Source organism: Strigops habroptila, chromosome 7 (assembly GCF_004027225.2).
Source record: "Strigops habroptila isolate Jane chromosome 7, bStrHab1.2.pri, whole genome shotgun sequence".
Taxonomy (NCBI): Eukaryota; Metazoa; Chordata; class Aves; order Psittaciformes; family Psittacidae; genus Strigops; species Strigops habroptila.
Genome location: NC_044283.2, coordinates 23670 through 48690, shown reverse-complemented (window position 1 = coordinate 48690; position 25021 = coordinate 23670). Strand labels below are relative to the sequence as shown.

The following is a 25021-nucleotide window of genomic DNA, read 5'->3' as shown; positions in this document are numbered from 1 at the left end:
CGTCAGAGATGGGAAAGCTGCCGGGGGGGAAGGCTCTGACGCCTGGGGAGGGTGGCGGGGATAGGGCCAGAGCTCCATCTCCTCCCGGCCTCAGGACAGCGTGGGACATGCCCTCAAACAGGGCTGGAGCCCAGACCTCTCCCGTAGGATGAGGACACGGCAGAACGGAGCCGGCACCGGCAGGAGCCTGCTCCCTCCCCGCCCCTGCCAGGGCACGGTCGACCGCTGGCTGTGCTCCCACGGCTCCGTCCCTGCGGACGCGGCTCCGGGAGGGACAGTTCTACTCCCGGGCCTCAGCCCGAGCACAGCCCATGGCGCTCCGCACGCCCCGGCCCCAGGCGGTGCCGCGCAGCGGGGCTCCGGCAGGGCCGGCTCCGCGCCGGGAGCCCGTTTCGCAGCTGCCGGGGCCACGGGAGCCGCCCGGGCTCCCGAAGGCCCGTGCGGGGACCCCGCTCAGGGACACGCGTCCCGAGCGCCGGAGGCGCTGTACCGGCACGCGCCGCACCGCGCCGCGCACGTACCCAGCGTGCAGCACGCACGCACGCACGCACTCCGCCCATACGTGCGCCCGCAGCACGGCCCCGCCCCGGCCCGGCGCCGCTCGCGGCGGGCGGAAGCGCGGGCTGTGGCGCGGCGCGGGATGGACCCGCCGGCTAAGGAGGGGCCGCTGCTGGTGCAGCACAGCCACAAGTTCGGCACCAAGGTGGGCGCCCGCCGCGCCTCCCCTCCCCTCTCCTCTCCTCCGCTCCCCTCCCCGCGGGGGCGGGCTGGGCGGGACGGCACCGGGCGGCGGGACCGGGACCGGGGTCAGGCCGGGGCCGGGCGAGCTCTCTGCCCCCCCTGCCCGCGGCTTCGCCGCTGCCGGGCCGAGGGCACTGCCCGGAGACGGGGGAAGTGGGGCCGGGGCTCTGTGGGCCACCGGCCTGGCGGGGCCGAGGGTCCCGCGGCTGCCCCCTCCCCGCCGGGGCTCGGCTCCCCCCCGCCCCCAGCGCCGCCTGGGCGCGGTCGGGGCCGCTCCCGGTGAGCTGCCGGCCCGGCCAAGCATCCCGGGCGCCCTCGCTGGTGCCGGGCCCGAGCCCGGCCCCGGCGTGACCCCGCTGCCTTGCAGAGGTGGAAGCGGAGCTGGTTCGTGCTGTACCCGGCCAGCCAGCACGGCGTCGCCCGCCTGGAGTTCTTCGACTGCAAGGATTCGGCGCCGCCGGAGCGGCTGGGCAGCGGGCGGCTGGACAAGACGGTGGTGCGGCTGGCGGACTGCACCAGCGTGGGGCCCGTGCCCGAGAGCGGCCCCCGCGCCGGCACTGCCGTGTTCCGCCTGGAAACCAGCGACAGGAGCTACCTGTTCGCGGCTGACAAGCAGCAGAGCGAGGAGTGGGTGGCGAAGTTGTGCGAGATCGCCTTCCCGGTGAGCCTCGGGGCGAGCGGGGGGCGCCCGGCCTGGGCACCCTGTGGGGCTCGGCCAGGGCGGCCCCGGGAGGGAGGGGGTGGCACCGCAGGGAGGGATGCCCCGGAGCATCCATGAGTGCTCGCAGCAGTCAGAGCACTGTTGCTGAGGCTCTGGTCCCCTCCCGATAGCTCCCACCACGCCAGGAGGCGGGTGACTTACAGGGCTCCTCAGCAGGCTGTCAGTAGTTCTTGCTTGCAGCACGATTCCAAGTGGGGCTCTTCCCCATCGCGGAGCTTGTCCTCACCCCCTCCAGAGCCCAGCTGGTGGTGGCTGAGGAGCGTTCCCTCTTGGCTCACCCACTGCTGCCCTTCCTGCCACAGCAGTGGCGGAAGCAGAGCCCCGGGAGCGTTGTGGCACCCAACTCTGGGACCCATCTGGCTCCTGGGGGCAGCGGCCGGTGGCCCCCCTCACCCAGCCCTGGGGCTCGCTCCTGCCTGCTGCTGGAACCTCCCACCCAGTGCCTGTGCCCCCGTCGCAGCTCTGCAGCCTTCCCTGGAGCTGAGGTCAGCAGGGGTGTCCCAGTTTGGACAGCAGTGGCCTTTAAGTGTGGTTGTCCACACCTCATCCTGCCCAAGGGTTCCCTGCTCTCCCTCCTAGGAGATGTTTGCAGAGCCCTGGGCCGTGCTGTGGCCGATTCTGGCTGTGCAGCTCCTGATCCCAGGTTCTTCCCACAACAACATGGGTGTTTGCCCTGCAGTCTGCTGTCAAGCCAAATGTGTCTGTGCAGCAAGTGTCCCCCTGACCAGGCCAAGAGGCACTGGCTGGTACTGGAAACGCCTCCGTGTCCATGCCTATGTCTGTCTGGTACAGGCAGTGCTGCAGCCTTTGTTCTGGAAATGGCCTGAGGCTGAGCCAGGGACACAGCACGTGTCTTCAAAGTGGTGCAGGGTCGTGGTGAGGCAGGGGAACATCTGCTCGGAGCAGGAGTGTGCGCACACCACCCTTTACACAGTAGTGGTCAGTTGTGTGTTTGAGGTCCAGGAGCAAGCTGAGGGCTTAGGAAGGGGTGTGCAGAAGGCTGCAAGGATGGCATGTGGCCTGGAAAGGCCTGGCCTGGAGCAAGAGGCACGGGCGCCGCATGTGGCCTCTGCAGGAAGCTGAAGGTCCTCAGTTGTGATTTCTAGCCACCAGCATGGACAGCATGGTTTTGTGTCAGGGTGGCTGTTGCCGCCTGGAGGGTGAGCGGGGTCAGCAGTGTGGGAGTGGGGCCAGAGAGATTTGGAGTTCAGAACAGAATGTCTTGTTCTTTGGAAGATGAGGGAAAGTGGAGCCAAACAAAGCCCTGAAGGGCACCGGCAGATGGGGTGGCCCTTGAGGCCCCAGGCTGGAACCTGCTGCATTCTGTGCTTTCCCTGAGCAGGGGCTGCTGCTGGTGGCTCTAAGGACACTAGGTTTTAGCAGTCCCCATTCTGTTTAGGAGCCAAACAAGAGGGCCTAATGGCTCTTTTTGTGCCTTGCATCTTATTAAGAAGCTCATGTGGCAGGTTTTAAACTGAAACTGTGACAGCTTGGCTTCTGCAAGAGCTGCACTGCTGCAACTCCATCCCACGTGCTCCTGAGAAACAGCTTCCAGCTCTTGTCCAAGTACAGACCCTCATGGGACAGTGCAGAGCCTGCTGAAGCAGCTCTTGCAGGGTGTCTGTGAGCCTTTGGTTTGTGTGGGTCTTCCCTGGAGGAGGATCTTAGCTATCTGGTGGTAGCACTGAGGGTGCATCCCCCACACAGCCCTTAGGGGACCCTGCTGCTGGGACAGGGCTGCTGACAGAGTGTGTGCGATGCACTTTCAGTTCTGCATGTGTTAAAATAGAAGCACTTGCTTCCCTTTTGCGGGCTGTGCACCGACACTGGCACCACCTTCTTGCCTGTGCAGAGGCAGGACACAGACCCTTGTGTTACTGGGTCATTTCATCAGCTCCCTGCCTTGCTCATAGCACTGGGAGAGCGTGCCTGGGTCCATGCTAGGCTTTGGGCACTGATGTGCCTGCGCTGGAGCACACCAGCCAGGAGCAGAGCTGTTCTCTGCCTCGGCACCAGGGCACCTGCATGGGTACACCACAGCGGTTGAGGAGCAGCAGGGGATGGAGACATGGGACCCCCAGGTGCTGCCCCGCAGGAAGCCATGTCTCGGTGCTGGCTTGTGCTGCATGGAGGGGCAGGGTTTGCAGGGCAGGGCTGCCAGGAGACGCTGCTGTCCTCTGCACCCTGCCCAATGCACAGCCTAGGGTCACGCCAGGAGCCCCAGGGCAGCCCCCCTGCGCAGCCCCATTCATGGCAGCTTGGGGGTCTGTGCCTGTGGTCTGTCACCAACCCTGGGCAGGGAAGGGCTCGGTGTGGCTGCAGAGTGGCCAAGCTGTGTGGGGCTGGGCTGGACCCTTGGGGAGGGCAGGAGGGCTGGTGGGGGGCAGTGGTTGCAAGGGGACCCGGGGCTGATGTGGGAAGGGGGAGCTGGGGCTGATCTGCTCTCCCTTGCCAGGGGAATGGCCCCAGCGATGCTGGCGTGGCGGCCCGGCGTGGCAGAGAGGGCGGCGGGGAGGCACCGGCCCTGGAGATGGCCGTGAACTCCATCTACTACTCGAGAGACGAAGGTGGGACCTGCCACTGCCCCGACTTTGGGCCACCTTCTGTGGGCCTCCTCTGCTGCTGCCCTGTCACTGGGGCTTCGCTGGGCCGGTGAGGCCTTGCCTGGGGACGTGGTTTCCTCTGCCCTGCCCTGAGCATCCCTGTCCCCACAGTGAACACCTTCTGGGTGACAGTGCAGCGGACCGAGGCCGCGGAGCGATGCGAGCTGCACGGTGCCTACGTGCTCAAGGCTGAGCGTGACAGCCTCGTCCTGAAGGACCCACGGACAAATGAAATCCTCTATGTCTGGCCCTACCGTCTGCTCCGGAGATATGGCCGGGACAAGGTGAGGGACCGGGGGATGCCGTGTGCTGTTCCCCCATGGGCTTTCCCTTTCCAGAGGGTAAGGAGCTGATGTGCCCAAGCAGCCTGTGCCAGCTGGGAAGCGGGCTCTGCCGAATGCCGGGGCTTTTGCAGCCCTCAGCAGCCACAGCAGAGTCTCCAGGGATGCCTGTGAGCCTGTCAGTCCTTGGCTCCCACCTGTGTCACTGTGCAGAAGTGCGGGCTGGCAGGACGTGCTCCACTGGGCATGGCTGTGCAGAGCCCTCTCTTACGCAGTCCTTGCCCCACTCCCGCTAGAGCCATTGCAGGCCCTGCAGCTGGCTTGTCCCCACTTTCCATTCCAGCACTCCCCAGCCCGTGCTGCGGGCAGGCAAGTTCTGTGCTGTGCACAAGCTCCCCCTAGCCTCCAGGGACCTTGGCTCCCTGCAGCCCTGGCTCTGCCCCGGGTTCGCTCTATCCCTTCTGAAGGATGGTGGCCAGAGCAGGAGGGGCTGTGTGAGACACCAGTTACTCTAGATTTGGTCACCTTACAGGGCATATTGCTCTTAGCCTGGCTGACCTGTGTAGGTCTGTCCCTTCTCCATTGTCCTCCAGCAGCAGGTCCCCAATCTGTCTTGCTGCTACCCTGAGCGCAAGAGGTACCTGCTGTGCTGGATGGGGAGGAAGTGGTTTCCCGTTTATAGCAGCGCCGCTGTCGGCTCCAGTCTGCTGACGGTGCCTTCTGCAGCGCTTTACCAAAACAGAAGTGGAAACTGAGCAGTGCTTGGGAAGGCTGCTGCTCATCTGCAGGGTCTGTGCCAGGGCAGGACACAACTCGCATAGTGTGAGGAGCAGGCAGCTGCACCCACAGGTCCCCAGGCAGTGATAGCTTGGCCGTGCTTGTGTTTGGCAGTGTTGACCCACAACAGGAAGTCTGGCCCCAGGGGCTTTTGCAGCAACCCCAGGGACTGCTGCTGCATGTGAGAGAGCACCCACGGGGCAGAAATCTCACCTGGATTCAGGGACTGAGGTTCAGAAAGAGGTGAGCATCTGCTGGTGGGAACCTGAGCATGAGCGTGAGTTCAGGCCTGAGAAACACAGCCTTGGTGCAAGACTTCTCTTTAAAGTACTTCATACCATTAACAGAGTAATGCTGCTAAGGCAAACGCGTTGCTTACTATTGGTAGCCAAGCTGCTGCTCCTGGCTGTTCTCTTGTGGAAAGCCACGTTCCGTGTCTTGTATCTCTTGCCTCTGGATCGCTTCCCTTCTGCCTGACTAGAGCTGACTTTCCGGGCTGGCCATAATAGTTTCCTGCGCTGAACTGTCACTCGTCATCTTGCACCACTCCGTTCTCGGTGCTACCTGTGTGTTATTTCCTAGACTGACTGGTGGCAGTTGCTGACCCTGCTGGAACTGTTCAGGTAAGGCAGCAGGTCTCCAGCAGGACCTGCAGCTCCGGCCCTGGGGCGTCTCGCAGTGCTGTCCCCTCAGGTGTGCACGCGGCTCCAGTTTCACACGTTGCTCTGGGCTGGTGGGCAGCACTGCACGGTGCTGAGCACAGCTGCTAGGCACAGCCAGCCCCAGGGTGCTGCTCGCTGAGCTGCAGCCTTGCTGCGGGGAGCGGAAGGAGCAGGATGTCCCATGGGATCTCTCCTGTGGGATGTGCAGGATCAGTGCAGCAGGACACATAGCCCGCACGATACGCTGTGTCAGCAGGTGCTGGGCAGGATGTGACCCTTCCGCTTCCCCTGCAGGTGATGTTCTCCTTCGAAGCTGGCAGGCGCTGCAGCTCTGGCCCAGGGAACTTCACCTTCGAGACCAAGCAGGGCAACGAGATCTTCCGCCTGGTGGAAGCCTCCATCCGGGAGCAGAAAGCGCAGGTGGAGGAGAACCGTCAGAGCTGTGGCTCCCTGGATTCGGACAGCCCTAGCGTGGTGCTTGTCCGACAGGCCCTGGCTGACTCTCTGAACCTGGAGGTGCCCACGGAGGGGGAAGATGCCCCAGCACCCAAAGCAGGACTGGCTCCCAGGCCCAGTGCGGCGGCAGAGGAGAGAGACACGGCGTCTCTGCTGAAGTCACGGACCCTGCCAGAGCTCCCTGTGGCACAGGCCAAGCCTGCAGTCCCCAGCACACCCCCCCGCTCCCCACTGCCAAAGGTGCCCCGTGCCCTGCTGCCGGAGGACCCATCCAGCGTGTACTCGGAGCCCCTGGACTCAGTGAAGGGCTTCCGCCCCCGCCCGGACTCGCTGTACTCGGACCCCATCGACAGCAAACCTGCAGACGAGGGGAAGCTGCGGCCGCTCTACTCGGGCCCGTACGAGCAGGTGTGGGCCGAGGGCCGCGGGCAGGGCCCCGCGGCGCCCGCACGGGGCGAGCACATCTACGACGAGCCCGAGGGCCGTGCTCCCCGCGCTCTGCCCCCGCACACCCACATCTATGACGAGGCGCGTCCCGCAGGTGAGGCCTGGCGCACCCAGGGCCATGACGGCCGGGCTGGCTACGAGTACCCCTACAGCCCCAGCACCGACGACTACTCGGTACCGGCCTTCCAGGCCAAGGCCAAGGGCCCCAAGCCGGTGCCTGCCCCCAAGCCCCAGGCAGCCTTTATCCCTAAAGGCACAGAGAAGAGCGGGGACCTGGGCAGGCAGCGGGGAAACGCTGCTCCCGAGAAGGCAGTTGTCAAGCCCAGCCTCAACAGCAGCAACAACAACAACGTGGAGGTGCTCTACAGCCAGGTGGTGAAGCCCCAGCATGTGCGCAAGAAGGAGCAGTCTGTGGATGAATGCAGTTTGTCGCCTGTCTACGAGGACTTAGGAGTGATATAGCAAGCTGCTGTGCTGTGCCGGACTAGGAAGGACTGGGGGGGCCCATCCTGGAGCAGCGTTGTCCTCCATGGGCGTGGCTTGGGGCCAGGGACTGCTCTGGATGAGGCTCACCAGTGCTCAGGGGCTGCGTTTCCCTGGAGGCCCTTTCCACAGCAAGAGCAAGAGAGCCATGGCTGGTGCTGCTCTGCTCTGGAGCTGGCTCCATCACCCAGTGCCTACTGCTCTGGCTCTGCTCTGGCTCCTTCTGGCCAGGCGTAGGGCTGGGATGCCCATTGTGGTGCATGAGAGACTGTTTCCAGAAGTATTTTTATACAAAATTATTTTAATATTAAAGTTTGTGTGTCTTGGAATGAAGCGTTTGCCTGTGGCATGTCCGGGCTGTCAGGTACACAGATGGGGAGCAGGGTGGCCCAGCTGAGTGGTGTTCACAAGGTGGCAAGTTCGTGTCCATGTCAGAGCTACTGAGCTAAGAGGAAACCATGGAGGAAAGTGTGTGCTGGGTCCAGCTGTGGTTAGGATGCCCAGATGCCAGGGCGTTCAGGGATAGAGTCAGGCTCACAGATACCTTTGTGGGCTGATGGGAGCAGAAAAGGTGATGGCTGCCAAGCATAAGGCTGGGCAGGGCCAGGCTTCAGCTCTGCTGCAGCTTGGTGACTATAGGATAGGTACAGGATCTCTTCTTCACCTGCCTGATCCCCTGGCAATTCCCCCCGCTCCCAGCTGCTCTTGAAAGGCCTGGGATGGCCTAGTCTGGATCCCATTGACTTTAATGGCAAAACCAGTGATCACTGCTGTGTGGTCTGAGGCCAGGGCTTTGGCTGGGGTTGCTGTGCCCACCCTTCGGCAGAAAACTATGCAGGGGGAAACCAGGTTGTTCTTTTGGTGCAGGTAGTGGTTCTGAGAGATTCTGTGTCCCTTCTGTGGGGCTCACAGACACCCTGGCACCGGTTGTCTCTGAGTCCAGGCTGCTGCTGACTTGTGCAGGTTTACCAGCCTGTGGATAGAGATGGCAGCAGAACAGCCCTCAGACAGGCAGCACTATGATGTACCTCTGCAGAGACTAAGCATGACTTCTGCAGCCCCTGCTCAGACCCAAGGAGCCACAGACCATTGGGGAAGTCTGGAGCATCGTGTTCAGGTCCCCAGACTGGTGAGGTGGTGACAAGGTGGTGAGCTCTGACTGGGCGCTTGTCTGATGCCCATGTTGCAGGAGGGTAAGCCGCAGTCCTGTAACAATCCAGCACAGGACTAATCTGTGGCTGTTCTCCTGTGCTGGGTCATCTTCCCCTCTGGGATTTTGCTGCAGGAGAAGGGAAAAAGCCTAAGGGGCTTTGGGAGTCTGAGGGAGGTTGAGGCAGTCCCTGCTTGGGAGAGGCATGAGCAGCATCATCTGAGCCTGCTTGAGCAGCAGCATCTGCTGCTGGTGGTTGGCTGCTGGGTGGTTCTGTGCTGCTGGTCCTGTCCATGGCAGGTCCATGCGGTCATCCCAAGGGCAGTTCTGCCTGCTCCAGAGAAGAGCTCTGGGCACTGCATAGCGGGGACCAGGCTGGCTGCCCATAATCTTTGGTTGTGACTCCAGTGTGAGGCTCCAGGAGATCAGTGATGATAACCACCCCCAGGAGCGGAGCCCTGGGTCTCTCCAGCTCTGCCGTCACTGTTTCTTGGTGCTCCAGGTCTGCTCCATCCCGTGGAGCTGAAGGTGTCGGACGTGCGAAGTGGCTTTTACTAGGGAGGGTGACGGTTGGAAGGCAAATGCTGCAGCACCCGCCAGGCCCCTGCAGAGCCCTGCGCGCCTTGACTGGCAGGAAAGGATAGGGATTGTTCCTGCTTCAGGGTGGTGTCATCTCACCTAACAGCCAGCTCAGGACTAAGGGGTAAGTGCAGCCCAGGAGGAATGCTCCTGCGTTTGGCCTGCTTGGTTTATGCACCCTGGTGTGTGCAGTGGGGAAGGTTCTTGGTCTCTGCTGATCAGGAGAGAGCCTGTTATTTCTGGCTCACTGTTGTGGACAAGACCTGTCTCTTGCTCAGACTGCTGCTGTGTGCTTCACCCTATGACTTTCTGGAAGCAGTTCAGGGTGTAATGGATGCTTTGGGAAGGCATCAGAAATAAGGTAAATGCAGAGTGAGCCTTCGGCTGGTCACAGACTTCCTGTTGTTGCAGCAAGTCTGCAGTGAACCCTGGCTTTAGGACCAGGAGATGATCTTTCTGGATTCTGCCTAGATTAGGATTTCTTCTGTCTGCTTTCATAGAATCCTGGAATGGTTTGGGTGAAGGGACCTTAAAGCTCACCTAGTTCCAGCCCCCTGCCCCGGGCAGGGACACCTTCCACTAGAGCAGGTTGCTCCAAGCCCCTGTGTCCAACCTGGCCTTGAACACTGCCAGGGATGGCGCAGCCACAGCTTCTCTGGGCACCCTGTGCCAGCGCCTCAGCACCCTCACAGGGAAGAGCTTCTGCCTCAGAGCTCATCTCAATCTCCCCTCTGGCAGGTTAAAGCCATTCCCCTTGTCCTGTCCCTACAGGCCCTTGTCCAAAGCCTCTCTCCAGGTTTCCTGGAGCCCCTTTAGGCACTGGAGCTGCTCTAAGGTCTCCCCTTCAGGAGCCTTCTCTTCTCCAGGCTGCCCCAGCCCAGCTCTCTCAGCCTGGCTCCAGAGCAGAGCTGCTGCAGCCCCCCGATCATCTTTGTGGCCTCCTTTCCTTTGCCTCACTTCCCTTGTCTCTGTACAGGTAATTTTCATGTGTTGAACAGGGAAGCACCTGCTGCTGCTTTGAGAGCCAGGGTGTTTCACAGTGGTGTGTGCCACGGCTGTGTGGGCACAGCGCACGTTCCCTGTGTGCATCCTGGCAGCCAGTCCTGCCCCAGGCTTTGCAGAGGTGCTCAACGGCTCCTGCCCCTCTCATGCCGTGCAGAACTGGCCCTCAACGAGCAGCTCTGTTCGCTGTTGCCCCGTGCAGGTGCTGTGGGCCAGGCTTGGCGGCACATGGTTAGTCTGACACCAGACTTCTCAGGTGAGGCAGCCTGTGTGCTCCCTGCTCTGCTGGAAGCACACACCCCAGGCGAGCTGAGCAATGTTGGGATACTGGTCTAGGAGCCACAGCAGGGATGCAGCAGAAGCAGAATTGGTTTCTGCAGGCCAGGTGGCAGTTGTAACCAGGAGAAAATGACTTGGGAGCTGCTCAAAGCCCAACCAACCTTTTCCCCTTGGGGTTGCCTTTTCCTCTTCCCCATTCTAAAAGATATGGCCTCTTATAACTGCTACCTCCTCCCCTTTAGGGCCTCTCATGGTGCAGGTGTGAGACCACGCATTTGCCAGGGTACCTCTGGTCAGGCTGGCGTTAGGGAAAGCATGGACCTTCCCTCTGGCTGTCAAGAATTAGGCACAGCAACAGCACAGTTATTGCCCCGCTTCACACTATGGCGATTGGATGGAGGGCTTTTCAACAGGGACCCCCCAACAGCCCCAGTTTTGTAATTCTCCCCCTTTATATTCTCTTTCTCTCTTCCCAAGTTTCCCCTTTAGCAGCTTCCTTCTACCAGGAATAATCACAAGCCCCTGTTTGTTTGCCTCTTCCCATCAGCAAGGAGTTGACTTTGGACCCCAGTTTGGTGTTTATGATATGGCTGCCAAAGCAACTTCCACCTGCACCATCAGTTCAGCCACTAATCCCTCGTGTCCTCCCCAGCCTCCCTGGCTTTGTCATTTCATATTGTTCCTGGTTTGTGTCCCAGACTGGGCCATTTGTTTGCATTGCCGCCCTTTGCTATGCTCCTTCCCCAGTTCCTCCCACTGTGAGCTTGCTGGGCAGGGGTTGCCCCCAGCTTGCACACCATAACCAACACACATCCCTGTGCCTGCAGGGGCGTCTGCCCTGTCCTCAGGGTACCTGCCCTGGATTTCTTACCCCAAGCAGCTGCTTGAGATGCAGCCTTCTGCCAGGCACAGAGCGCTGCCAGGGCATGTGAAGAGCAGGTCCATGCCCTGGGGGCCTGCAGAGCCTGTTACTAAGCTGGGATCCCAAGGGAAAGCACTGTCTCTGCTCTCCTGCTGTAGCAGTGCCCCCAGGAACATGGTGTTTGCATAGTGACCGTGGCCAGCTGTGGCTGTTTCTCGGGCAAGTACAGCTCGGTGCTGGGGTTGCTGTGTACAGAGCGCATCACAAACTGTAGGCACCAAGTGAATGTTACAGGGGATAACTTTATTTTGAAACACCTTGTCAGAACAGAGTAGAACACAAACGGCAGCTGGTGCTCTGCATCCAGGAAGCCCAGCGAGACCAGTGGGCTGCCCTCAGCTCCTGCCCTGCCAGGGGCAGCTGGCCTGTGTCTGCACTGAAAACCAGGCTAGGAGCTGTGCAAGCACCGGGCAGAAGCTCTGGAAAGCTCTAGGCCAATTCTCCCCATCTTCTGAACACTGCCAAAGTACTGCTGTGTTGGCTTGTGGAACAGCTCCATGGGCCCAGATGGGCCATAGGGAGGAGAGGGTCCAAGCAGCCGCTGCTGGGTGCTGTGCTGCAGCTGCAGGGAGCAGTCACTGTGTAGGAGCCAGCTTGGCACTTGCTACAAACCCCTCCATGAGCTGGGGCAGTGCGCAGTGAGACCAGTTATGGAAGCAAGGAAATGGGCATCACCATGGGTAGTGCTTTCAGGAGGGCAGAGCTCTGGGCTTTAAGATTAAATTCAAAAGCCCTGTTTTATGCCTGTTCAAACACTCTGCTCCTGCAGGATGAGGGCAGCATGATGTTTACTGCCTATTTATCTGCCTGACTTCCTCGCCGCCCTGAGGCAGCTTTTCTGCACCCGCTGACAGCAATCTGTGGTTTGTGGCCTGTCCCAGCCTAGTCTCAGAAACCTGAATTTGAGGCATGTTGGTGATGTGTGCTGACAGAAATAGGAAACGTGGGGCATTGTGGGGGTAGCTCAATCTCTGGACAGAGGGGCTGGAGCAGCTTCCTGCTGGCTGACTTAGTGACTAACAAAACCGTAACAAGAAGGAGGAACAAACAATGGGAAGTGCTGATCTGCCCAACGCCGAGCTTGATGCCTTGGCTGCCCGGAGCAGCGCCTGCCTCACTGCAGGAACTCCTCGTACTCTTTGGGGAGCAGGGAGCGCTCGCAGGAATCCCTCCTGGCTGCTGCTGGCCTTAACGCTTGGGCAGGAGAAGGAGCCATCAGAAGCGGTGCCACCATGGCTTTGGCTCTGCTCTGATGCTGCAACGCAGGGACAGAACAGGAATGCACACCAGAAGGGCAGAACAGACACTAGCTAGGCTAGTCAAAGGCAAAAGATATACCTGCTTGGGCTGATGCCGCTCTGGTCGCTGGTCCCTGGGCTGGGCCTGCTGTCTGTGCAGAGGTTTGTACAACGTACTCTTCAGGTATTTGTAGAGGTTGCTTTTTAGGTGCAAGGGGTTATAAGCAACTTCTACTTCCAGGCTGTTCAGGGCACTCTGCTCAGACAGAAGGAAGAGCCTAGTGAGACGTGACAGGTAGGGGCTGCAGGGTTTGCTTGGGGGGGTTGTTGGTTTTAGTGTCAAGGACTTTCCTTGCAGGAAGGAGCGTTACAGATGCTCCATGCCACCCTGCAGTGATGAGAGAAGGGATCTTTGGCTGTGCTGCTACCCACAAAGACCACTCTTAGATGTGTATAGAACATGAGGTATATTCAACCAGCTCTTGGTGGATTTAAGTATTCCCTTGCAGGATGCAGTCCTATCCTCCCCCGTAGCCAGAATCAGCCAACAAGCTGGAGCACCCTTTCTGGGCACCATCCCACTTAATTCTGTGCTTCATAACACTGCTTCCCCCTCCCCACAACATAGAATCATAGAATAGTAAGGGTTGGAAAGGACCTTAAGATCATCTAGTTCCAACCCCCATGCCATGGGCAGGGACACTTTGCACTAAACCGTGTCACCCAAGGCTCTGTCCAGCCTGGCCTTGAACACCGCCAGGGATGGAGCATTCACAACTTCCTTGGGCAACCCACTCCAGTGCCTCATCACCCTCACAGTAAAGAACTTCTTCCTTGTATCTAACCTGAACTTCCCCTGTTTCTGTTTGAACCTGTTACTCCTTGTCCTACCGCTACAGTCCCTAACAAAGAGTCCCTCCCCAGCATCCTTATAGGCTCCCTTCAGATACTGGAAGGCTGCTATGAGATCTCCAACAGACATGGAACATTGATCAAATGACATGTATTTGCTTCCATGAAGAAAGCTGTAGGATGTATCAGCTGCTGGGAAGAAGTTCTGGAGTGCTCCATTGTATTCCAGCTGTCACTAGATGTTCTCACAGCTGTTTCCTCCTCTACTCATCTGACTAAGACCTACAGTGAGGGCTCTGCCCTTCCTGGCATCACCCGAAGCACAGGCAGACAACTCAGGACGCACAAGAGGAAATGCAGAGGCCTGAATCTATTGGAAAAGACACTTTATGTATCCTACACCCAAAGCACCTCTCTCTGCACGCTGATATCCATATTCCCCAGCAATGAGGAAGATAGATTCATCTTCCAGAGCAGCTGCATGTCCTGTGCATAAAGGCTGATCATTACTCTGATCCCTGCTGGTACAAGTAGGATCCTTTCCACACATGTTTATACAGGGCTGCTGGTGACTCACCTCTATCGGGCCATGCACTCTCTCAGGGTGTTCAGCAAGGAGGGCTGGGAAGGTTGATGGCAGCAAGAGCTCTCTGACGGCAATTGCTTTGACAAGTAGAGTGGCAGAGTCAGAAGGGATAATGACGTAGTAGGAATGCACCGCGATGTTCCAGTTTGGACCAGTGTTCTGTGGCTCACGTCTGGCCAAAAGCATCCACTTCCTTTTCTAAAAGGCAAAAGCCAAACCTGACGTGAGTAACGGACAATAGCCACTTCCTCAGCACTTTCACTATAGGGGCTGCTGGGTTCAGGGGCAGCTACGTTCATACACATCGGAATAAGACCGTTATTCTGCATTATGGGTGAGGTCAGTATGTTGGTTGTTTCTAATTGAATGCAAGACAATTCTTAAGAAAAAATCCAGTTTTGCTTTACAACTTCTCAGTAATGGAAAGTCATGGATCCCAGCCTGGTTTGGGTTGGAAGGGACCTTGAAGCTCATCCAGTTCCAACCCCCTGCCACGGGCAGGGACACCTTCCACTAGAGCAGGTTGCTCCAAGCCCCTGTGTCCAACCTGGCCTTTTAAGTCCTCCACATCCCAAGCCTTGGCTAATTATTTTCACAGTTAAAGATGCATGTCTAACCCCAACCATGACTTCTGCACTTCAAACTTCCAAAAACTGGATTTCTGATGGGATAGAGTCTCCTCTAAGGTTTGATGTGCTGTAGCATCTCTCCAGTGGATGCACTGGCTGGAAGGATTCACAAGCCCAACCCTGTCCCATGAGATAAAGCAGCAGCATTGGAACATTTTCTGGTGCAGGCGAGAGAGATCTTACTAGATGTGCACCAACTGTTCCTTTCTATGGCAATTCCTCCTCATGAGAAGGCAATTTTCACACACTCACCAGAAGACTATGGCATAAAGCATGGAAGCTGTGCTGGTTTATCTCCAGTTCATCCCAGTCTAGCTGCCAGCAGCTTGTGGGCTTGAGGATGAAGGGCAGGCCATACAGTACAGACTCACAGACCCCTTCAGACTTCAGAGCCCTGCAATATACTGCTCATGTTAGTGAAGCACAACCAACATGAAACCAGCAAGAAGACTCTACCAGCTGACTAGCTGGAGTCTCTATGGCAGTATCAGCTGCAATACTGCTACAGGCACTTAATGTCTGTATTGCTGTGGCCTGACACCATGAAACCTTGCTGAAAAGTCCAGCTACAGTGAAATAAGGCTTTCTTGCTGATTTCCATATTCCCTTATATCTGTGTTGACAAAAGCATTCCAAGGAACAAATCCAGTCTTCGTGCATTTTGTTAAACCAGATTGTTAATCTGGCCTTTTGGGCAATAACTCACCCAGGCATTACACGTCTTCCCAATGATCTTTACTGGATCATGGTTATCCTTTACTTAAACTGACATGTGCTCTACTACTCACAGAGCCACCATCCCACCACAAACACCACTGCAGGTTTTACAGTGCTTGACACTGCCTGTCCACAGCATACTTCTGCTTCCTGACAGGGCATTACTAAGTAGCTGCAGTGCTTTGGCTGTGGGCCATTCATGCACAGATCCTGAGAGCTCTTCAGCTACTGACAGGATAGGAATCATTTTAAGAACAACTGTATAGCTCAGAAATCACACAAAATGTTTCCTATAAATAAACCTCAGCAAAGACACTAGAGAGCATCACTCCTCTTGTTATGCTCTGTGCTCACGAGCCACAGACTGCTGACAGGAAAGGGAATAAATGCTTATGTGAAGTCATACAGCACTGTGAGGCTTTTCTTGCTTTTTAGTACTAGGCAACCAGTTAGCTGAGGCTCTGACACCCAGTTATTTGCTGTGGCCTCATTAGGCAGTGAGAGAAGAGCAGAATTGTTTATGGAGCTGCAATCTGCAGAACTTCACACTGGAGGGAGAAACTGCTGCATGAATAGCATCCATGGTGTTACACCCCTGAAGTGCTAGTGCCATGGTAACACCGGTTTTGGTGCTGTGCTCCTGCCTGAACGGCTGGCATGTGCTGGTCCATAACATCCAGAGTTACGGGTGTCGAGGCGATCTTATGCAGCATTTTTGCTCACTAGCACTGGGAGTCCCCCAGTGCTTTATGGTGCTGTTACTAGATGAGATTGCACACAAAAAGTGAACGCTGCTGTCATACCAGCCTTCCAGTTGCCAAGTGCAAAGACTGTAACAACACTTACTTTACAACCCGGAGTTTATACAGCACTGTGGCTGGCCAGGCTGCCATCTGACAGGGTGAATTCACGTCTGCTGCTCTCACGGTGCCATCAGCTGTCCCAGAAAGTAGAGCTGGGTCGAGCAACCTCTCCTGCAAATCGCACTTGAGGCACGCTGGGAGAAGGAGGTTGGTTTAGATTGCTGTAAATGGCACATGCTCCGAGCACTTACAAACACTGTCAATGTTCTCTAGCAATAGCAACTATTAAGGGAAGAACAAAGCTAAAGCCTGTGGTAAAAAGCAACAATCGATCCCCATTGTACACACAAGGGAAATACCACATGCTTGGCCTATTAATGAAACGTGATGGGTTGGTAACCGGGCAGCAAGTTCCAGTTTTGGTGATGGGTGGCCAGCTACAGAGGGAGCAAGAGCTTTTCCCAATGCACATGGGTTCAGGGACACACGTTTCCTGCTAGCTTTTCTACCTGTGTTTGTGGAGAAGCCCAGCACACTGATGACACTAACTTGGGTATAATATCATATGGCTGCACACAATTTCTCTGGCCTTCTGCAGACTTCTTTAGTGTGGGAAGGTGAAAAAACCTGACTGCAGTGTAACTTGGTTTGTCTTGCTAGCTATAAGCCAATGCATCAAGTATGAAACTCAGTGTTATGATGAAGGAAAAAATCTACCTGTAACAAAATACTATAACTGCCTGTGCTGTTACAGCAGCAGCCACAGGACTTGGCAGCAACCTGGCAGTATTCTAAGCAAATGGCCCCTCAGCCTGAGACAAGAGAACTCCAGCAGCTTTCAGAATCACCCAGAGACCTTACTTGGGTTTCTAAATATGAGGGAACATGCCCATAGCACAGGCCAGGGTAATCTTTAAGGCTGTGGGATTCACAAGCTCCCTGCAAAGGGGGAGAGAAAATGAAATACTCAGGGTGGTCTTGGGTGCAGTGGCATGGCTGAAGCCTCCTGATGGGAGAAGGAGATGGAGGTGTTCCCTCTCTGTGCTGTAGTCATGTAGCCATGATTTAAACAGCATCTCCAAGCTGATGACATTGTCCTCTATGGTTTGCACATCGATGTCCATTCCCAGGATTGCAATGTCTGCAGGAAAAAAAGGTGAAAAAAGCACAAATGTTTTCAGCCATAGAAAAGAACATTCTCTTGCACTTCCCACTGCACTGCGGCTCCTTAGTCCCTCACTCAAGTGCTTTCACATAAGGGCTTCAGAAGACACCACCATGCCCATCACAGCACAGCACTATGAAGCCAGCCCTCTCAAAGGGACACTGCTAGATGCTGAACTGTTCCACAGGCCACACCGGCACCCTCTCCATCAACAAGGTGGGTGGATGGGCTACTACCATCTTCAGAGGACTAGCTGTGACTGGTGCAAACCTCTGCTGTGGTCATCTTAGCACTGGCCTCAGAGACTCTTCTCACAATTTAAAACTATTTCCTCCTTTTCCCTAAGCAAGGGACCCTGGATACGTGATGCTATGAGAAATCAGGGAGACTGCAAAACTGAAGTGCTATACACAGGGAATTGTGTGTAGCGCTGGAAAAGTCCTGCGCCTCAGATAGGAGGTGAATGTTACTTCGCTGCATGGCCCAGGACTAGATTGCTAAATATCCTCAGCATGTGTTTAAAAGAGTAGCTGGTCACAGAGTGGAGAACAGGAGTGAAGCTTGACCTGCACCTCACCAACGCAGAGGGCATTTTTCAACCCATCACTGTTGAAGCGCTGCCTGGTCCACAACAACCTCCCAGCAGAACATCCTTGCAGATGAACAACATCAAACCTACCACCACCATTACATTTCATTTCAAACAAGTGAAGTGCATCAAATTTAGAGACTTGTTAAAAGGAGAAAGTAAAACTGTTTGCAAGGAAATAGCAAATATTGAAGTGACCATGTTGGAGATGCAGAGAAAATGTGTATGATCTAGCAGCATTTAGGAATGGGGACATGTAGGCTGGGCAGCAGTTAGGGAAGTCATAAGCAAGATTAAACCCTTGCAAAACCAACCTCCCCATGGAAAAATAACTCCAAGGTGCATCCAGATGAGGACGGCAGGGAAATAGATTTTGCAAAATGCGGAAGATGTACTATTGCCACTTGTAAGCACAGCAGGAGCAGAGCCTCCAGCATGAGCAGGGGCACCACACAGCCAGGAGATGAAACACGTATTCTGAGAACACAGAGCAGAAATTGCCTTTTTTCCCCAGCATGTTTCCCAGGGGACCACGACACAGTGACAGCCATCGGCAAGCACAAATCTCTTCTTTGTGCATTAGTAGTTACAGTTTGCAAAAATGACACTGTGCATCTGCTCCTACAAAAACCAAAGCAAGAAATTCATTCCTCTCCCCCCAGATGGCAGCTCAGCCAGGGCTAAGCTAACAGCAGTCCCACTGTCAGGAATACGCCAACACAGCAGGACATTCCAACCGCTCCACCTTCCAGCCTCGGAAGGCAGTGAGATCACACAGGCTGTGCCTCTGCAGCAAAGTAGGATCAACTCCTGCTTACGACAGGAGGTTGTCCCACTGCCCCTGCTACTGAGCTCCTGCCCCGCTGTCTGGCCTGACTCTCCTGCGGCCAAGGACATTTCATTTTTGTTTCTTTTCTATTTTATCCAGTTCTTCCCAAATCTAAATACTAAACTGAGTACCCATTTAGTTCTGTTGCAGCTTTTTAAAATGTGCCTTAACACTGCTACCATCCTTACCCAGTCTTCCCTGTGCTTATGGGGATTGGAGTTTCTCCCCCATGGAGCAATGCTGGAGGATTCTTTGGCAGAAGGGAATGTCCTGCTTCTCTCCGGAGCTGTGACCAGTCAGTCATTTGCCCTGACTGATGCTGTGAGTCTTGCTCTCATATCCCTGCGGAATGCCCCACTGTACCTGGAGCATATGCTGGTTGTGTTTCTGCTGTGACACACTCCCTACCTTTTATTAGACTTGGGTTTCTTCCTGGGATATGCACTGAAGATGACATTAACAGTTCAGAACACAAAGCAGCAGGAAATCCATGTAATTTACTTTGACAAATAGTGTGTACACAGGTGACAAGGGGAATTATCTGTATTTTGAGAGACAGCCTTTTGGGGCTGGTAAATGCTTTAGTCCTTTCCTCAGTAAGTATTTTCCTATTTTGTTATTTTCTCTTCTGTAATAGATATGTAGCCCCCTACACACCTTAAATTGGCACAATACACAGCAATAGTAAACAGAAATTAACTTCATTCATTGCCGTCCATTCTTAGGGAGAACAGGTTGGGATGCCAACATCTACTGTGCAATGGGTCTTAAAATTCCTGAAGAGCAGATATGCAGAGCCATTTATTGGTCAGGCATCTGCAGTGTGCATATAGGAAAAAGGTTCCCTGGAACTTGCAGAATATGGATTATATTCATTAAAAATGTCTTAGTGCTTTATCTTCAGTGCTTGCTTTTTGCTTTCCAAACCAGAAATAGATACAGCCCGTATCTGTGTCACATACAGGTATTAACCTGCATTAGCAAATAGTTTGGCAATGCTCAGATGCTTTAAGTGTTTGTAATCGGGTAGGGGCAGGAAAGAGATAATAATAATAGCTCTCATGTTGTCAATTAGAGGCCCCTGCATCTTATCACTTCTTCCCATACACTACTGCCACCACAAGTGCTGTAAGCTTTGCTGTCTCTATGGGATTTGTATTATATCATGATCTCTGCTCCAGGCTGCAGTCTGGCAAGCCCTGATGTTTCATCATTAAGGAAACATTGCACATTGAGTCTCTGTCCCACAGAGAAGCTGCTTTGCAGTTTTGAGGAAGCAATCCTTGTTGCTTGTCACACGGTCCTTGTTTGCCTAGAAATGACCTCTCCTGAGGAGGTCGCTCCTGTGAGGAAAGCAGCAAGCAGTTTTCATCCACAACAGGCTGCTCTTAGCACATTCAGAGCTATTCTAAGACTTGCCAACTGTGGGGCTTCAAAATATTGGAGTCTTTTCTAGCTGCATTAACCTGGAAATGAGCCTAGGAGAGGGGATATCCTGCTCCTGCTTTCCTTCTTTCAGTACCACAGGAAATTGTAACGGTATGGTTTGGGTTTTTTCCCTGCTATGGTAAATGAGAGAGGACATTCTCTGGGTGAGCTGAAAAATCAGGTGCTTTCTCAGAACGCAGATTTTGCATCTCCACGTCTTCTTGGCTTTGGAAGAAGCAATCTGTCGTCTAGTGCTATGTAACATAAAGTAAGACATAACATTCATTAATGGTCTGGTAGGACCCCTTGCAGGGGATTAGGATCTCACTGCAGTAGCTGCAGTATAAGCAAGGCAATGAGATGGTCTGAGCCTTGAAGGTCTTACAGTCCAACAGAAGATCCAAAAGAAAGCAGCAGGGTAATATCATGTACTCCATAAGAGTCTAAAGAAGAAAATACAAGCTTCTCACTGGATTGTCCGCAAGAACATCTTGAAATCCTGAAGACGAGTCCATTTTATCTGGCAAGTGACATGTCTCACCGAAAGCCTGAGGCAAGTGCCACAGTTGCTGCCTCCGAATGGCTGAACCTCCAGCTGGTGTCTGTGACTTCCCCAGCGCCTGTCTTGAACACAATATTCAGCAGCAGATTCAATACCACAGGGGTTTTTTTTCTTGTGTAGATGAAAACTTCCAGCCTCGACCAGATATTTAACAAGCCCAGTTTAATAAGGCTGTTCCTGTGCATCTGGCATTTGCCAAAGGCAACTGCTTCATAGAAACAGAGAACAACTTCACAAATGTGCCCCAAACCCTGTTTCTTCCTCACGTTCATTAATTAGAATTTGTCTTATGTCCTTACCTTTCAGTTCCAAAATTCATTAGAGGGTTTGGGCCGGAGGAGGCAGAAAAGCCAAGTATTTCATTCCAACAGCTATATCTCTATATAGATTTGTTACTCACATAAATGCTCTGCAGATCTGCAGGATTTCTTTAAAGACAAAAAGGGATGACAGACCCTATAGAGCAGATTTGTGAGTTAAGTGAAACAGGCTCATTTTGTCTTTTCCCAGGGTAGTGTGAGCCCAGACCAGTTTCCTGGTATTGGAGAGTTTTGATGGAGGGATGGAATGGAGGGGAGGGATTTAGGACTGTTTCTTTCAGTAACAATGGCTTATTCAGTTACACAAAAGTACAATTTTAGTTGCTCCTGGAATTTTTGGCAACTTCTTTCATTCCAGCATGCCCTGAATACCACATCCTAACGTTAACCAAGTCTCAGCGTTCCAAACATCATTTGATCTAAAAAAGAAAAACATAATGAAACTTGCATTTATTCCAGTGATCTTCTAAACACAGAAGATCACAGAAGATCTAAACATAAACACAGTTTCCTTGCTCCTTAATTCTTAATTTAACTGTTTTCCTGTGGAATGCTTTTATATATAGGTATAACCAGTTTTGTTATCAAAGTCTTAACAACTGTGTTATAAGCGTCAGAGACTATGGGATTGGTTTTCCCTGACACACTGTGATACTCATTCTCAAGCAATACAACATCTCTTGCTAGATTTGCTGAAACAATTTTGGAGCTGTTGCAAGCTTCCTCAGGGAAGCAGCTTGTCCAGTAAATGTTTCAGTTCATGTTGTAAGCTGTTCTGCTTCTTCCATTTTGAAAGCAAGTCTTTATGCTGCTTTTCAAATTGTCCTTTAAGAGAAGCATGCTGTGCTGGTAAAATGTAATAAAGGCAAAGCTTTGTTTCCTCTTCAATCACTCTATGCTGCGGCATCAGCCACTCTTGGAAATCCCATATCCTGTGTGGATTTGCCAGTAAGTCTATTCTTTTTTTCTGCCTTTTCCTAATCTATTTAGTCTGTGCCATTTTGAAGATCACTAAATTATTACAGCTTGGTTTAAATACACCTATGATGTTCACCACTTCCTAATTCACACTGTAAGCATGTTTGCTGACTGTGCTTAAAATTTCCCTTTTGTGTCACCTTAGATAGTGTAGCCACACATAGTGAGAGAAATGATCAGCTTGGCTTTGAGGCTTGGAGAGGACGAAAAACTCAGCGCTACTGTTGCATGCAGCCTGAGTAGTTGCCTGGTATTTCCAGTCAGGGAATCTGCCAGCAACAAAACCTGGGTGAATGAAAAATGAATTCTAGTAATAATCAAGAGCTGCAGCCCCTCATTGTCAGTCAGTGCACATCCCTACTGCCTCCACACTTGGTGTTCGTGCTAAAGGGTGGCTGTTGCTGGTCTATAACAGACTTCTTCACCTCAGTTCTTTACCTTAAAACTGAATGTCTTTATTCTCCAGACGTGGTGGGCTTGGTTCAGAAATCTAACAAAACTGTACCTCCATGTTATGAAGGGAACAGAATGAGGCTGTATTCTTGAAGTCTGACAGTATTTAAAAGACAAAACAAAAAATCCCTTACTTCAGTTGTGTCATGGCTGAGAGAGTTCTCTCCCAGAGGAAGTATGACATGCAGTCTGTTAAAAACGAAAGATTCATGTATCTAAGTTTACTGGAAAAGAAAGGAGAAACAACAAACAGACCATTCTGGTCTATTGTACCAAGGTCCAGGTCGGTCACCACAGGCAGTGAACATATTTATGAAAGATGGGTGAAGCCTGGAAAACAACATGTTCCCATTCTCCTTATTGAAACAAGGAGTCACGGATATTAAGTCAGGACAGAAACAAAACCTTGATTTTAAGTCTGTTTTAACAGAAGATTTTGGAGAAGCAGAATGTTGGGCTTAGGGAAGAACAAGTAAGGATACTGCAGTGAATGCCCGAAGTCAGATACGGAGGCACTTGGCCCCTTCATACCCAAGAATGTGGAAAGATGCCTTCTACCAACCCTCCTGCCTGTCAGGAGGCTGTTTAGAAAGCAATACCCAGAATGGCTGGATAAAAAAATCACTGTGTGATCTGGTCAAAAGATGCACTGGACAGGAGAGATTCCTGACTTGGGGCCAGATTTAAACCATCCCTTTTCAAGATTTGGGACAGTGAGATGAAAGAACTGAGAGGAATTTTGACAAGCAGGACACTGCGAACTGCCCTGTACAGAGCAGACACGAAGTCCAGCAGTGGGAAGAGCAGGAAGGGGCAGAAGCCTACAGTGGTACAAAGACTGTTCCTGAAACCCAGTCGGAAAATGTTTCCACTCTAATTAGTACACATGGAGGCCATGAAAAATCCTCAAAAAGAGAATGAGGGGGCCAACCGAGAAAAGAACTCAAAATCCAGCAAGCTGTGATGAAAGCCTCAGAGCAGGTCAGATGAGCTCTTGAGAGCAGTTTACCAATGCCCTTACAAACAGGTTAATTTTTTCAGGCTAATCAGATCCAGAACATTTTAAGATCTCTGAGCCCTGTGGCAGAACTATAGAAAACAGTAACAGAAAACAAGTAGTTGGAAACTGTCATTTGCTTCCAATGAGCTGAGATGGAGAGGACACAAAATGAATTTCTCTGGCAGAGGATTTAAAAAGAGATGATTTTTCAATGTGCTACAAATACAAATACAGGATGCAATGTCACAGCAATGCTCTGGGTGTTAAAAATGTGAGTTCAAACAGCCACTAAACAAACTAATGGAAGAAATACCCACCGTGGGATGAGCCTCATACCAAAGTGCTGCATCACAGTGTTGATTTTCTACCGGGGAATGAGCCACAGTTGAACTCAGCACTAATTCCTGCACTTCCTGCATGCAAGTCTCGCAACCTCAATGTTCTTTACTGTATTTTTTCCAGTATTTCCAAATTATTATTTTTTTTTCTTTTCTTTTTTTCAGAGGCAAAGGGGCCCCAGTGGTGAAAAAATCCTCTTCATAAATCAGTTGGGCTCCTTTTTCAAATCATTTGGACTATCCGTCCCCTGGTGCTCCTCTTAGAGAACAAAAGGCTCAACCCAGGAGCTAACAGGTATTTCTGTTTCTGAATTTCTCACCACTGTAGCTTACATTCTCGCTGTTGAAAACTGTCGGATTAAAGTAGGAGTTCTTCAGAGATGCAGCCAGGAAAAACAACATTCAGCGTCTGGGGCGTACTTGCTCTTTCACTAATGAAGTATGTACTTGCAAGTCTTTCACTAACGAAGCACGTGGCCAGATGTGTGAAGGATAGGTTGAAAGGGAACCTGCAATTCCTGAACATTCCCAGCCCCTGCTCTGCCAGCTGACCACAAGTTTGCTACTACAACCAGAAAAGAACAGCTACAGACAGGTAAGGCAACAACAACCAACGTTACCTGTCACTCAGTAAAAGCTACATTGTTAATGCTAGTAACAGGTCTTACAGTAACTTTGCAAGGCATCAGGACTCAGGTTTTTAAGGTTATCATCAACTCGTTTTGAGGACTTGCTGCGTGAACCAGAGCTTGGTACCAGCTGTGTCTTGTGAAAGGGGAGTTTAAATGTCAGCAGTGAAGACCTCTTAAATGGAGACGTGGATGTAAAAGCAGAGGCTGTAGGGTTGCAGAGAAGTTATTAGTTTGTAACTACTGGTTACTAAAGAAGTAAAGCCTCAAGAGCTCAAGAAAAACTGCTCTAAGAGCAGAGAAAAGAAGAAACAGCAGCTAAGAACAATACTAGTAAGAAAACCCAGCTAATCAACAGGGTAAGTATCTGCTTGGTCTGGGAATGTAACTATATTGTGCAACACGTAGTCTGGGAGAAAGGACTAAAGGCTAAGAATTGGCTAGGAACCAAGCATCTTGTAAAAGGACAAGATCTTGAGTTGGTGAGAGGGGAGGAAGGGGTCACCTCTGTAAGATCATTGAAGGTGTAAATGTCCTGCCTGCTTCTCTTTCCCCCCACTGCCTGCTTCAAGGATTCTGGCTGCCTCTGTCTGCACCCCAGACCTTTTGATTGGCCAGTCATGCCCAAGGTGATGTTCAGCAGTACAAGTGTGCCTGAGAGTGTGTTACCCCATAAACTCTAGGCTTCTCTTTAACCCCTCAATAAAGCTGTATTGCACATGAAATCCATTTTAGGCAATACCAAGAGATACAGCATCAAGTTAATGTATCAAGTCTATGCTAATTTTGCTCAAATGTGACA

General features: G+C 53.0%; 2 protein-coding genes across 4 annotated transcripts in view; one reads left to right on the top strand and one right to left on the bottom strand.

Moving 5' to 3' along the window:
- Positions 1-584: 584 nt before the first annotated feature.
- Positions 585-7500, top strand: DOK1 (docking protein 1). The gene is made up of 5 exons (XM_030475551.1): positions 585-703; positions 1109-1402; positions 3918-4029; positions 4177-4349; positions 6080-7500. The coding sequence occupies exons 1-5, from the start codon at positions 641-643 to the stop codon at positions 7148-7150; spliced, it is 1713 nt and encodes a 570-aa protein (XP_030331411.1). The 5' UTR covers positions 585-640; the 3' UTR covers positions 7151-7500.
- Positions 7501-11325: 3825 nt separating this feature from the next.
- Positions 11326-25021, bottom strand: part of M1AP (meiosis 1 associated protein) — a 29522-nt gene continuing 15826 nt past the window's right edge. For all 3 annotated transcript variants that reach the window (XM_030475546.1, XM_030475544.1, XM_030475545.1), the window contains 6 exons: positions 16896-17069; positions 15972-16122; positions 14661-14802; positions 13771-13977; positions 12442-12597; positions 11326-12358 (listed from right to left, as the gene is read on the bottom strand). In XM_030475546.1, the coding sequence (XP_030331406.1) occupies positions 12218-12358; positions 12442-12597; positions 13771-13977; positions 14661-14802; positions 15972-16122; positions 16896-17069 (971 nt within the window). In that variant the 3' untranslated portion in view covers positions 11326-12217. The remainder of the gene's footprint in view (positions 12359-12441; positions 12598-13770; positions 13978-14660; positions 14803-15971; positions 16123-16895; positions 17070-25021) is intronic.

Coding starts and splice junctions, on each gene's coding strand:
- DOK1 (XM_030475551.1), top strand. CDS start 641: ATGGACCCGCCGGCTAAGGAGGGGCCGCTGCTGGTGCAGCACAGCCAC. Junction 704..1,108: donor GCCACAAGTTCGGCACCAAG/GTGGGCGCCCGC, acceptor GCTGCCTTGCAG/AGGTGGAAGCGGAGCTGGTT. Junction 4,030..4,176: donor CTACTACTCGAGAGACGAAG/GTGGGACCTGCC, acceptor CTGTCCCCACAG/TGAACACCTTCTGGGTGACA.